The sequence below is a fragment of the Periophthalmus magnuspinnatus genome, chromosome 19 (assembly GCF_009829125.3).
Source record: "Periophthalmus magnuspinnatus isolate fPerMag1 chromosome 19, fPerMag1.2.pri, whole genome shotgun sequence".
Classification (NCBI taxonomy): domain Eukaryota; kingdom Metazoa; phylum Chordata; class Actinopteri; order Gobiiformes; family Gobiidae; genus Periophthalmus; species Periophthalmus magnuspinnatus.
The window spans coordinates 6,491,895-6,506,761 of NC_047144.1; the positions used below are offsets into that span (position 1 = coordinate 6,491,895).

The following is a 14,867-nucleotide window of genomic DNA, read 5'->3' on the forward strand; positions in this document are numbered from 1 at the left end:
CATGTCTTTACCAATCGTCTGATCATAATTCATAATAAAAGATATGTTTTGGCACATCAATGAGTCATATTTATATTGTCTTATACTGCTGTTTTAAAAAAGTAATTAAACTGCTACGTTAGACCAGACCATAGACTGTATAAAACTAAGAAAGTGCAACGTCACCCATAGCGTTTGGCTCCAGTCAAATGAAGCTCATCGAGCATAGCAGTTATAGGGGCCAATCTGGAGTCTGGAGTGACCATAAGTATCATAGCAACCAAAGAGCTGGGGCGATGCTGTTGAAGGTAACGCTCCTTCCCGCTCGCTCTGCCGGTTTAACCCAGAGCGGGCATGTAGCAATACTGTCAATCAAACCTGTTGCTAACGCTAGTGGGAGAGACCTCAGAGAAAGAAAGCACCTGATTTGTCTTTTATTAATGTTCGTATCTTGATTTATGGACACAAAAGCAAAATAAAAATACCAGGATCATGCAGAGTGGGTCAACACTACATTTTTATACCAAAATGACGAGCCTGCAGCAGTTACAAAGAGAGGGGCAACAGTTTTTCAGTGTTAAGTGAACTGGAGTCGATGGAGCCGGAAGCGTGCTCATTATCACTTCTTATTTGGAACACCATGGCTAGCAGGTTAGCCATGTCCATTTATATGTATAGTTTATGTGCCAGATATACAGTAAATAGAGCGTTTTCTTATAGTAACAACATCGAAATCTCCAGTAAATTATCTAAGGACAAACAAATGAAAAAAAGGGAACAGACTTGTCATGTGTACTCTAATATCCACTGTAATGCAGCCACAAAACAAAACCTACGCCAGCCAGAATGCCATGACTCCACACAAGAACACTGATTTTCTGTGGCACATGAAACCCCATTTAAAGTTTACGTTTGACCATAATTTACTGTAAAAAATAAACTTGCCGTAATACCTTTACTGTTAGGCAAACATGACAAGCCTAAATTAGCCCCCACTATATTTACTCCTGCATTTATGTTTGACTTTTAAACCCCAAAATCATTGGCGCTACCAGAGGAAGCCATTCTCACGCTCCCACACGCGCGACAAAGACGAGGCAGCTCTAGTGTAGGTCATCCGTGGGTGAGTGAGAGCTGCGGTGGACGCACACATCAATTTGAAGGAAATTGCTTGCCCCATTATTGGAAAGTGTTACCGGAATGTCAATTAAAGGGGTGGAAGTTTTTAACCTTGCGCCGCACAAATAAACACAGTGCCCTGGGTCTTCACTCACTCACCCTGCTCTTATTAAAGGCAATGTCAACCGCAGAGAAGACCTAGAGTTGCTTCTGGAGGTCCCTTTGTGCCTGAACACCTTTAAGAACATATATTACACATATTTCTAACTTTAAATCATGCATACATTTGGAAAACACTTTATAAACTACATCTCCGATTCCAATGAGGTATTTAGGCTCCCTCTGCTGTCAGCAACGGGAATAAACAATAAGAAAATAAACAAAAATAGCCCTGTGTGAACGCTGTGCTCGTAGAAACATTTGTTGTTCGTTGCCAATACAATTTGACCACAGAACGAGTCCAGTGATGGTTTATGGACTTAAAAATAGCACAGAAGAAGCTTGGGTTTTTACCTATGATGTAACAATCTGGGCAAACAAACAATGCAAACAAAGCATTTTTGAGTGCACAAAGTAGATGTCTTTGGATTAATGGATAAATTAAACAATAAAGGAACATACAACTCCAGGTATGTTTTTGATGTGGGGACAACAATATAATATGGTTAAAAGCTCAGTCATTTAAATACTGAGAAGTTCACTCCGAAAAGCAGCTCTGGATTCAGTAGGGGAGGTGGCAGCGCGAGAATTTGCTGAGATGAGATCAATAGCATTTGTTTGGTGGTGGATTACTACAAAAACACAGTGGGCCTTGAGCAAATAAATAGAGAGGGGGACAAGGGGGAGGTAAGATTAGTGAAAAGACAAAAGTAAGCAAACCACCAGAGCCGATGATGGCAGGTTTAGGAAGTTCTGACCAGAAGTTTTCTCAAGTTTCTACATTTTTAAAAACGCATTTATGGTCGAAACTTTGCTGACTTTAATTTGTGTGTATCATAGGATCATTATAGGTAAGGAGATTAATGTAAAATTGTTGTAAATTGTCATGTAAAGTTGTTTTTGTTTCAATTAGGTTTTTTTCTCTTGAGTTGTAGGGTTAGAAGTAATTACATCCACGTTTAACCCTTTATTTATTTCTTTTATATAGCCTGTTCCAGCTACTTTGGCAGGACAGACTTGTTGTGATCAAGGGATGTAGGTTCAAAGTTTGAGTTTTTTGTAGTTTTATATCTACAGTTATAATTGAACAGCAGATGAACCGTATTTTCTCAAATGGCAGTGCGATGTTGATGCCCCACGCACTCCGGACATAGGGGCCAGTACGGGTCAGATCGTTACATGACAAATAACTTTTCACAACCCTCGACGGAAGGGCACGTGGGGTTCAGATTATGATAAAGCACATCACCTAATGACTCAGCCCTTTCCCAATTTTTTTTTTTTTTTACAAACAATACAGCCTCCATGACTAAGTGACTGCATTTGTCATTTTCAATACCTCAGTCACTCAGTACATCAAGTTACAGTCCATGAATAGAGCAATGAATGAAAGTGTAGAGGAAGAGAGGAGGAGTGGACTTGTTAATCCATTATAAGAGCTCCCACGTCTATAAAAACAAAGCACTCGAGGAAGAAACAGAGAAGAGCGATTCTCAATCTACATAGTTAATGAACACTGCCGCACCGGTTGCTACTGGTGACTGAGGAGGACGTGCAAAACATTCCCATAGCACCTTCTAATACGAGCCGGTTTTAAGTGGATCAAAACGATACATATACAAACAAGTGTTATTTGGATACGTATTTAAGTTTAGAACCTGTTATAGCGTATCAAGTGGTCACCGAGGATTCAAATCTCCATAGACAGACTAATAAAAGTAATGAGCTAGTCCACTAAGTCCACTTCTCTGGATAGTTGTGGAGACAGCATGAAGGAGTCAGTTACTAGAAACTTCAACACTGCCTGTAAATCCACTAGGCACACAGGGACAATAAGTGGAAAGATGCTGCCCCCATGTGGACACTGCCGCAATAAAAGAATCTGATGGCGAGAAGGATTGTGAAGGAAGACTATCAGCTTAAAATTAAAAAATAAGAACGGGCAGGTCCAGTGGGTTTTATTTTTGAGGGTTTATAAATGTTTTAGGTTTTTTTTTTTTTTGGAAATAGGAAATGCATGCAGTCTGGTGAGCTTAAGCAGTGGTGCAAGTAGTAGTGTAGTACTGGTAAATTGATTGTAATGTGGCGTAGCAGTAGTGGACAAATATGCTCTGCTGCAGTACATCAGCATACCTTATTGTATACATTGTAAAATTGCCATATTGTACTTATATTTGACTTGTTTTACTGAAGACGTGGCATCTATACTGTATGGAACGTGCATATTGAGATTGTTGTTAACGTAATAACTGTTTGCTACCATGTAAATATCCAGGATGATGCATTGAAGAGCACCTTTGGCCTTCACCTCCTCCTCCATCTCCATGACATCCTCTGAAACGATTGTGTGACACTGAAGTATGTTTTGTTCCTATGTTATAATTGTGTAGAGGAAAGTCATAAAATATAAAGATGATTTATATTTCCCCAAAACATTATGCAAAGCCTGAGTCACTACAACGCTCATTATTTTCTGGGGGGGATGTATTAAGTTATAGCCTAGAGGATTAATGGCACAAAAGTGAAATACTGGCACAAGTAGAAGGCGTGGGATCACTTTAAAACATGACAAATTGTTATGAAAAAATAATGTTGTGTAAAAACACTGAAATAATGATGGACACTAAATTTAGGTGTAGTCTTCTCCTCATATTTTTTGCATCTTTAGATTGTAAAATGTGGGCTCAGCAAGTACACAGCTAACACCATGTGCCACAAATCCTCGGTCGCAGCGGATATAAATGAGCTTTAGTAAACTGCCAAGTCAGATTTGCAACAACTATAACTTCTCTTCTTCATCCCTGCACAAAATTAACATATAAAAAGAAGTTTAAATCAAATTAATTAGGTGCTATTGCTTTTGTTGCATTGCCAAAAAGGGCGTAACTGAACTAAATCATGTTTTGAAACACTCACTCCACTACATTTCTCATTAGCATGCCGTATCATCAGAGTAATTAGTGGCTAATTACCGTGCTAATGCTGTAGCTGCTCTTGTGTATCCTCTTTGATTGGGGGGCCAGGGTGATTATATGCAACTGTACAGAGTTACAAAAATGCTAGCAGCCACACCATCCATCTCACTGTAACACCTGTCATCTGTGGCCTTTCATATGATACGCACTTATAGAGCTAACATCCCCACAGCACCAGGGCGGGCTTGTTTACAACACTTTGAGCACCTTTAGGTCCACTTCACCTTTAGACGCAGACAAAAAAATGATACTTGATACACCTGTTAAAATGTCAGAAATACAATAGAAGTTTTAATGACAGTAGCCAGTCTGACCTTATGTGGGACACATGCACGTTGACATCTTGACCAATAGGTCTACAGCAGAAGAGATAATGTCTAATAACCTCTGCCACTTTGGGGTATCTCATCTAACCTGTGCGCATCTTGAATTGAACAATGTAATAAAATAAATTCAATTCAATGTGTAATTGATTTCAGTTTTGTTATTTGATGCTCTAAATGGCTCCCCTTGCTCCCTATGTGCCCTGTGCTAAACAATCATTGTGCAAAATAAAACTACGGCACATCACATCAGGTTTGTGAAGTTGTAGTGTATTGTTTTGTATCCTGCTCTTGTACATTTATGAACAATGGCCTTGTGGGAGCATGAGTTACGCAGGTTTGTGGACTGAATACTATACACGATCATACTGCTAACTGCAACGAGGGTTTGAATAGTGCCTGGGAGAGATCGCTAGATTACTCAAACAGTCGAATGACATATAATCGTCTTCAGGCATGTTTTTGATGCAGGATCGTTATAACATGGTAGAAAACCCCAAAAAGTTAGCGTTATAATACACCCTCTTTAAGTAGTTAACTGAAATACGTATTCCTAAAGGGTCCAGTGTAAGTCCAAACTGTTAATACTTTACAACACTGACTGCATTAAATTTGAAGAAAACACATGTACATTTATTTTGTACATTTTGATTCCCTTGTAGACTGATTAATGTTAACTTACAATTAAATGTACATAGTAAGACTCAATTGTTAACATTATTATTCATATATAAAAATCTTAAATAGACAGTCATGCCTACAGACGTTATATGGACCTTACTTGTCATGATTTTTTGCACTTTTCTCGCTGGCTCTCCCATGCACCACACCAGGAGACGCTGATAAACGTGTTTGTGAAAGTTGAAGCCATGGCTTAGCTACAGAGAAGCAATTTTGTAGCTGTCCAGTGGAGCTTTGAGATCTCCGAGAAGACAAACCCTGTATAAATATTGGGAAACAAGAAAGAAAAAAATGCTTTTGTAAATTCCCTTAAGTCAGCCATCTCTGTTTGACATTTTCGTTTAAGCTGTGCACAGTGCCCTCTAGTGGAGAAGATACAACACGCATAATTCAAACCTATTTTTTCTGCGTTTTTCTCGTCTCTTTTTGCATTGAAATTCAAGTGCTATGCTCAGTGACATCCTGGAGCCATCTGAGACTGCCTCACAGGAAGACATGTCCAGCAACAAAAACACCCATGATTCATTGCTGGTATTTGAACAATGGAAATTCAACAGATGGGAAGCAAACATTAGTTGCTTGTTGCAGCGTAAACTAGCATGGTTATATTTAAAACATTATATTATGAGACAGTTTTTGTATTTGTTCATCCTTTGGGATAAGAGACAGCCAACCTTATTTTGGAGATTGTGTGACCACTTGTCTAGCCGTCACCATGCAATTCAGTTTGGCGAAATAGGGCTGGTTGATATGGCAAGAGTTAGTACCATTTGTTTCCTGATATGGATCTATCTCAATTTTTAATAGTTTTATTTTGCATAGTCAAAAACTTCAATAACAAAAAAGCTAAATGTTCTCCTCTGTTCCAAACCACATTGGCTATAAAAGGCTTGATTGAACTACTCCAAGCTGATCATAGATAATCAGTCGTGATATAAATAGGATATATGATGCATTAATAGCACAGTCCTATGCCAAATATATCCCTAACCCATCCACTACTTAGGTGATGCACTGATCTGATTGGGCAACACATAAAAAATAAATAATGTTATGATAATAATTATAACATTACCACGCTGACACTTGTAACTGTAACAATATATTCTCCTGGAGCGTTGTGTCTCTTGTTGAATCAAATGCCCATGGTGGGTGTATGGTGAGGTATTACGTATGAGGACACGGTCTGTTCCCCTGCCATGTTAATCAGCCCGAGCACAGACGCTGCCAATGACAAGCGTATCTCTTACAACAGAGCGGAGTGACAAAAGCAGCACGGTGAATACAATTATGCCGACTGGACTCACACATACACCGCTGGGATGTCGGGCTTCTTTACACAGCAGATGGACATTGTCAGTGTGAGTATATAGCAGTGTGCAGAGTTAAGTCACCGGTTCTCAAGTTCTATTGGTTCAATTCCAAGTGACTACTCCGAAATGAGTCAGGGTTCAGTCCAAGTTCAATCTGAGTTCAGTCCCCTGCTCTTATTCATTTGTTCACAATATCATAAGAAATAAAACGTAACATCTCCCACATGTTAGTGTCATATGAACCATCTCGGACTCTGAGGACTTCAGGGACCGGCCTCCTGCTGGTGCCAGAGTCAGGCCTAAACACGGAGAACCAGCGTTTGAGTTTTATGCAGCTAAAACCTGGAACAATCTTCGTAAATATGTGAGACAGGCCTTTAAGACAGGCTCAAAACGGTTCTGTTAAGCTGTGCATGTGACTTTTTCAATGTTAATTTCATGATGATTATTTATGTTTTGATTTGTTGTATTGTGATTTTAATGTCCTTCTTATTCTGTAAAGTACTTTGAATGACTTTGTGTACAAAATGTGCTACACAAATATACTTGCTTTGCCTTGATTGTGAACATTTTAGAAACATAACGGTAAGTCATTCAGTGCAATCTAAATCAACCTACAAGTGCTTTTTATGTTGCTGTTTATGCCAAATTGGTCCATGTTATTTAATGGATATATTGTTTTTTCTCACAATAATAAAAATGTGATATCGTGACATCAGTGGAGTCAAGTCTGAATAAAGTGATTATCTAAAACCCAGTCCAAGCTCTATTCCAAATCACAAGTCCAGGAGAAGAAATGTATTTTTGTCACGTAAAACCATCCTTTATAAGTTTGTTTAACAAAGCAGATAAACAGAGATGGGCTGTGAAGAGGACATAGTACTAAGTAAAATGTTCAAACCTGATCATCCTGTATCATAGATTTACGGGTTTCTCATCCATCTACACCAAACTTATTTTTATTAAACATCAGCCTGTCCAGGGACTACAGGTGGAAATTAGTATTTATGCTATAACCTGGCACCATACATCTTTCCGGTTTTTAAGGTCAATGTAATGTCGTGCACTGTCCCTGTTTCAAATAAAAGCATAGAAAAAAAAAAAAAAATAAATAAATAAAATTCCAATTTCAGAACCACAATGACAAAACAACTTTTTAGGCACTATATTTTGATTTTAAAACACAAAGTAATAGTAGTTTCTTTAATATTATCATACTAGGACCAGTTCTTTCCTATTTATAATATTTTTTTTTTTTATTGATATTCTATGCAAGTTTTAGTAATTAATTTGTGTGGGTTTCTTTATTGTTTTTTTGTTTTTTTGTTTTTTTTAAATCAACAAGAAACAGTAAGTGTAAAAAATGTGAATCAACAACATGTGGGTTATTTGAAATTAGAACTTATTTGTTCTTCCTTGTGAATAATATGCAATAGTGTCCGTGACCCTTACAGTTCTTTAATGAAGCTGACTGGTGAGTCACAGGATAAACAGTCAGATTAAATAAGGTTAAATTATCAGGAGCGACCGTTACGAGGCGCTCAATCAAACATAAATGATACACTGTGATTATGTGTGGACCCAGCAGGCCTTTTCAATGTCACTGTGACGCATTGGACACAATATAAAACACACAAGACACAATTGTCTTTATAAAAGTGTTGAGTCATACATATGAGCCCCAAGGTCATTTCCAGAGAATATAACAGGCGTTTTCAAAATAGAAAAAACCCTGTGGTTGTTTCAGAAGCACAAACACTTCCTCACAGCGTTGAGTTGACAGAAGTTTGTATTTTAAAGTAGTAGAAGCGATAAAGCCACAAATGTCAAATTCACTATTTCATAAACGTCGCCCCCTATCTGCATGTTCAGACGCACTACCACAGCTGCCATTTGTAACTTGGAGCACTGTTGACACGACACACACTGCACACACCAGAACATACTCCACACAACAAATCATTACAAACTGGGACAAACATCTGAGTGTCTTCCTTAACCGTAAGCCAAAACTGAATTCAACTTTGAAATATTTATCTTTCTCAATTAAAGGTACAGTACATAACTTTCTAGAGGTAGCACGTCACCTGCACGATTGATACTGTTGAAGATTATGGCCCAGGGAACAACATTTCCATGGAATGAAGCAGGAGGTGGCCTGTTTTTGTTTTTATACAGTACAATAAACACAACAAAAATTGAAAAAAAACAACATGCTTTTATTTATTTATTTATTATGTTTATTTTTACTTTTTATTTATATTTTTTTTGTTTAAAAAGGTACACACTGGCTTTAATTTCCAACTACAAGAGATTTTGCTTGCTACAAACTGCATCACAGATTTTTGAGGTTGTTATGACATATGCAGTGCAAAGTATTTACTATAAAGGTCCGTTAGTACTAATTTCCCCTTTCTTTCATAACAATAGAGATAACAGAGAGAACACAAACTATACACAGAATTCAATATATATTTACTTCGTGTCCCAAGGCTGCAACTTAAGGTTCAATGTAGGCTCTCAAAACAACTATCTAGAATACTAAAAACAACACTCACATTTTGACTTGACAACTCAAAATAGAAACATTTTACATTGTTTGTCTCTCCACCGCAGTGACAATGATTCTCTTTCAAACCGTTGAGTCCATTCCCCACAGTCACAGTGTCGCTACATTTCTACATATTCTGTCTGTATCTGTGCATGATACACCGTCGTCTGTCTGCTCTCTCCTTTTCAGCCTCTTGGGTTAAAAACAACTTCAACTGTCCGACATGAGCACCATTTCAACGAGCCAGAAGACCTGCAGTTATCTTTTCGCAAGGCTTAACTCATCTTGAATAAACCGTATGCGAGATTTTGATTACAAATTCCATAAACGTGCGGTGGACGCGTTCAAATCAAATGTAGCTTTTACTGATAACATTTGCAAAGCTGATTTATTTTTAATTACAAAAACATTGGACATGATGGTTCTCAAGATGCTTCTACGATCAGAAATAACAATGAGCGTCTTTGGGTTGCCAGTTTGGACGCTGAAATGGCAACTCAGGTTCAGGTGTGATTCTAATATCTTCTTTTTTTTTTTTTTTTTTTTTTTACTGCAAGAGCGCGGGCTACATCCAGTTCCTTTAAGCTACATAAAAACACTGACAGAAACACAAAGTGAGAACAGGCAGCGCAAATGAGTTTTTCCAAGACAAAACCAAAAATGCTCAACTTTCAAAAACAACAAACTGACAAGATTTGAAAAACCGCCGCCTTATATAACCTTCCTCTCTAATGGATTCTTAATATATTTTTATTTCCCTGTATTTTCCATCTGGCAAGCTCTATTGGAACTCCCAGAGGAGCTGCTACACACAACTAACTCTACGAATAACACCAGGCACTAAAAACCATTGAGTGTAAACCAGTGCAGGGAAGGCTGTATTGAGATTTTAATTGGATGAAATTATGCGAGCTCTTACCCTGAAGCACACACGGCAGGTCATTAGATCCAGTGTTGTCCCCATTGCGATGACAAAAACGTTTTATTTTCATGCCACGAAAAAAACGTGTCCAATTCTAGTCACTTCCAACACGCACAAATCCAAGAAGACGTTTCAAAATATGCAGTCCGGCACTACTTCGTGGAGTCCTCTGAAAAGTACAGGTGTCCGGTTGCACAGGGGACAGAGGACTCCCAATTACAAAGCTTAAACTGGTAATGAGGGATTTTGTTACATGTGACCGACAGACTATATTGGCCTACATGATAAATATTTAATACACACTCACTAAAAGGCACCGCTCATGTTTGGCATCACTGGACACCAAAAGAACCAATAAAACACGAGGGCAGACTATAAACGCACAAGTCGCACTATCTGATGTGGAGATGAACCATGGGATTAATAATTGTGCTCGTGTGCGTGGCATTGAGGCAGGGTAAAAGAGGACGTTATTGCTCTCACGGGGTCCAATGAAATCGATTTAAAATGCAGTTTAATTTAAAAAACCTTGATTTGCATTTCGTTAATAAATAGGGAAATGAACGGCGGACAAAAAGAGCTTAGAATGAACTCAAACTAGCAAAACTATTACTGTTTCTACACTATGGACAAAAATTTGGATGTTTTGTTTAAATTAAAACTGTGTAGTACTGTACTTAGTGTGGTATAAAACTGATCTATCTTTATACAGAATGTTTGAACGTACGCTTTAGCTGGTCTGACTTTCTGCTTCTATGGGATCGTGCAGGTGACGCCCTACTTCCAAAAAGTAGTTAGTAGTAGTTAGCAACTGTGCTACTTTTAAAAATAATCCAAACATATCGTATAATAGTGTTGGCAGCTCGGACTGGAACTTTCTGGTGGTCAGGTTTGAGTCCCCTGAATGCCCCCAGCAGCCATCTGTTATACAATCTACTGTTACTGTAACTTCAGATTATAGTGTCCGACTATGCAAAAGAGCTCCTTCTATCGCCTGAAAATAGTTTAAAAGGCAGATCATGTACGCGATGAGGATGAACTGTATCATTTCCATAAAACAGGTATTTTTCTCCGCTGCCATGTTGTAAAAGTCAAAGATTATGTGACTTATAAACGGTCCACCAATTACTGTGAGCACTTTATATGTATATAAATGGCTTACACTTGCACCCGGGTTGACGCATTTGAGAAAAAAACACATACAAGTACAGCAAATATGACTCATTCTCCTCCTCTTCACAATGCCAACGTACATCTTTTCTGCACAGTAAAAACAACAGGAATAACAACTTACAAACTTCCTCTTGAGTTTTCCCTTGGCGCGGCCTGGCTTGCCCTCCGCCGCCGTCCCCGTCGTAAACTCTGAGCCGATGTCCAGGTGGTCGTCGGCGGACACACTTTTGCGGAGGTACGCCGCTCTGGCTCTGAAGTGGGAGAACGGGGACTGGGACCGTGGCCTGTGCTCCTGTGTGGGGCTCCTCTTGTCCGACGCGTCCTCTGCCTCCATGTCATCCTCCAAACGCCACAACTCCCCTGGAAAAGACGGCAAAATAAAATGTAAACGATATGCTGCGTTCACATGATATCGCAGTATTCTAGAAAGGGACTTTTTCCTATTCCAATCCTAAAATATTCTGTTGATTCTGTTGAATTTCTCACCATTCTGAAACCCATGGATAAAATTATAATACCTATAGTGGAGTTTTCTGTCCAAATACAGATTATTTGAGCTGGTTTATTGTTAAGATCTGTGTAATTACTGGGCCAATCCACTAGGAATAAATAAAAAAACGGCACAAAATTCTAAAAAGTGAACTCTACCAATTGAAATTAAAGTTTAACTAGAAGTTTATTCAATCCTGCTTCAATCCTGTACAAAACATGAGCAATGCAAATCAAGTAGAGCATGACAGATTTGTGACGGAACGTATCTTTTCCTAATGTTTATGTGCAGGTGGTGAAGAGGCAGGGATGGAGAGACTGAGGTGGCTGAGAGTTCTGCTGCTGCGCTGGAGATGGGGCAAAAGAATAGCTTGGTGATAACGGGTTGTGATTGTCCCAAAGAAATAGACTGGTATAGAGAAAAAGTATGAAAAGTACAGTATATATTTTATGTTTTAAAATAACTGCATGTTTCTAATCCAAAGTTGTTGGGGTTTTTTTTGTTTTTTTGTTTTTTTTGTGTCACTGCATCAAATTCTAAAACGGTTAAATACTGCAACTCAACATTTTTCCCAAATAGTGGTTGTAAAAAAACCAAAAAAACATATTTGAGCACGTCCAATTTGACAAATCACAACTATTCATTTATGCACTGCAATTACTCGCCAGTCAAATTGCGATCTGTCATCCTCTGATTGCTTCCATGAACCATTTCCGGATTGTAATTAAGCAGCCTTTTAAGGTATAATATTTTCCCAATCACAGTCCTGCCTCATCTTATTTATGAATGTTGCTGGTAAGAAATTATAGCTGAAGAAGCAGACAGTCATTTACATAGCCTTTTTCCTTTGGGACAAAATGGATGGCTCTAATCACAGCCAACGTGTGTGTCACTGTCCAAAGCCAAACCGCTCCAAGAACACTAAGTGCACCCACAGTTACTTACAGAGCCTGGTGCATGCTGGGTAAAGAGACAGGAACGCCATGTCAATCAAAATAGATGCACGCAGAGTTCATTTATGGTTTTTCATAGCTGCAGTGTATTATATGTGATGGAGGATAGTGTATTTGATTTTGCCCACAGTATAAAGTATCGAGTGAAACCTCATACTCCTCCCCAAAGCGTGCTCAGTGCTGTAAACTGTTACCACGGTGAGATATGGCTCTGGCCTGGCTGTGAGAGCTGACAGTAGTTTTCTCACTAGTTGTGTTATGTTATTAAGACTTTGTAACAGCAGGCTTTTGGCTGCCGAGTTGTTTTTGAACGATCTTTCAAATGTAACTTCACAGCATTAGTTCCACTGTCTGAGCAGCAGCCAATACGCATCTGGCTCCTATTCTCCAACAGACAGCCAACACAACTCTCTCAGTCCTTTTGGACACCACTGAAACTGTGAATGAAATGCTCCTGATTTATTAGACAACTTCATTTGTACTAACTTTTCTGCACCTTGTTTTTAAACTGGCTCACACACAAACAGACTTCAGCAGACAGCATCCTGGTCAATGAAAGCAGTTGCTAAGCAACAATGGCCCACGTGAGACTGAAGCTTCTCTCAAATTGATATTTGCAACACAGCGGCACCAGGACTAGAGAAGAGCAGACACGTCGAGACAGACTAAATCAGCTGGGACAGGTGAAGTCGGGACATGAGACCCAGTATTAGCTCAATAGAGCAGACAGCTGCAGACTAACCCGGGGACCAAGAGACCTGAGGGATCAGAGGGACAGGGGCTTAATGGTCACAAAACAACATAAAGTACTGCTGCATTTTGGTCCATTTGACGAAAACGTAGCTTTTGCCCCCAGAAGAAATAGTATTACTCTATGATCATTATCAGACCAGTTTATGTAAATCTGATAATCAAATGTCTCAAGCAGGTGGAAAGTAGATGATAAAAAGTAGCAGTTTGCAAATTATCATTTTGGAAGGCAAATTCATTAAACTGGAAGAAATTATTCATATTAATTAGCCACCTCTAATTAGCCATATAAACTGTTGATTTTTCATAAAATCCCTAAGGGTAAAAAGCCATAACAAATTGTTTGTTTGAATCAGACTATTAATATTATTTCTGGCATGTGGCAGCAGGTAAGCTTAGCCATTACCCAGCATTCACCTGTGGCAAGACATATGTTTTAGTCAAGGCAGTTTATGCATTGGATTTATTCTAGCTTGTTCTTGTCCTCACAGTCTTACTTTTATATTACACCTCCATATCTGTGTTTTATTCCACAATAGGGCCATAAAGCACTCTAGGTAACACAGCTCTCTTTCTGGAAGGAGGCAGTGAGCAGAGCATGAAAACCTGTTGTATTAAACATCAAGGGCAGCGTTCCCTCTTATCCCAACATTTAAAATAGTGCCAAAGCACATCTCCAGGCTGGCGGAGTGGAGCTTTGATGCAGCGCTACTGAACACCGTCAATCATCCCTGACAAACCACCCGGACTGAAGCAGCATCTGAATGAGGACCAGGCAGTAGTTATGGAGGACGATCAGCCCAGGCAGGTCTTATATGATCCACCGCCAGCTGCATACTTGTTCATTCATATTTCAGATGTGAAGATGGTTATAGGTGCCAAGGAGAGATTATGTTACAAATGACCCACTTTGAATTCACATGGAGGCTGCTGCAGGCTGCACTGACTTAGTTTAATTATACACCAAAAATATGAACGTGTTAAAAGAAGTGGTAAGTAGGTCAAGACGGAGGAGTACGCTTTGTTTGTATTTCATCGTTATGGATTTGTTGTTTATTCATAAGTAGGGTTCCCCATGACTCACTTCATTTGCATCACTTATTTCTGTGAACGGTTGGTTTATCACTTTAGGTAATACCCAAACTCATTGTACATTCTACACTGAGTTGATATGAGCCTTGGTGGTGCATCTATACAAAGGCAGTTAGGGTTACCAGATAATCACAGAGAGGAATGAAAACAATTGACTATGTTCTATGATTGCAATTCACTCAATACACAGTTGAAACCAGAAGTTTACACACACACTTTTTCTCACTGTCTGACATGAAATCATATTAAACTACAAGACAAATTTTCATTACTTTCTTCAAAGTCAGAAGATTACATATAGTGTAAAGATTACTATGCATTTGAAACATTTAGAAAAACCCAGATGATGATGTCATGACTTTGGAAGCTTCTTATAGGTTTATTAAC

At 38.8% G+C, this 14,867-nt stretch overlaps 1 protein-coding gene across 2 annotated transcripts in view; it reads right to left on the reverse strand.

Moving 5' to 3' along the window:
- LOC117387214 (ankyrin repeat and fibronectin type-III domain-containing protein 1) overlaps window positions 1–14,867 on the reverse strand; it is a 123,637-nt gene that overhangs the window by 67,609 nt on the left and 41,161 nt on the right. For both annotated transcript variants that reach the window (XM_033984659.2, XM_055229372.1), the window contains exon 4: window positions 11,317–11,555. In XM_033984659.2, coding sequence (XP_033840550.1) covers window positions 11,317–11,555 — 239 coding nt within the window. The remainder of the gene's footprint in view (window positions 1–11,316; window positions 11,556–14,867) is intronic.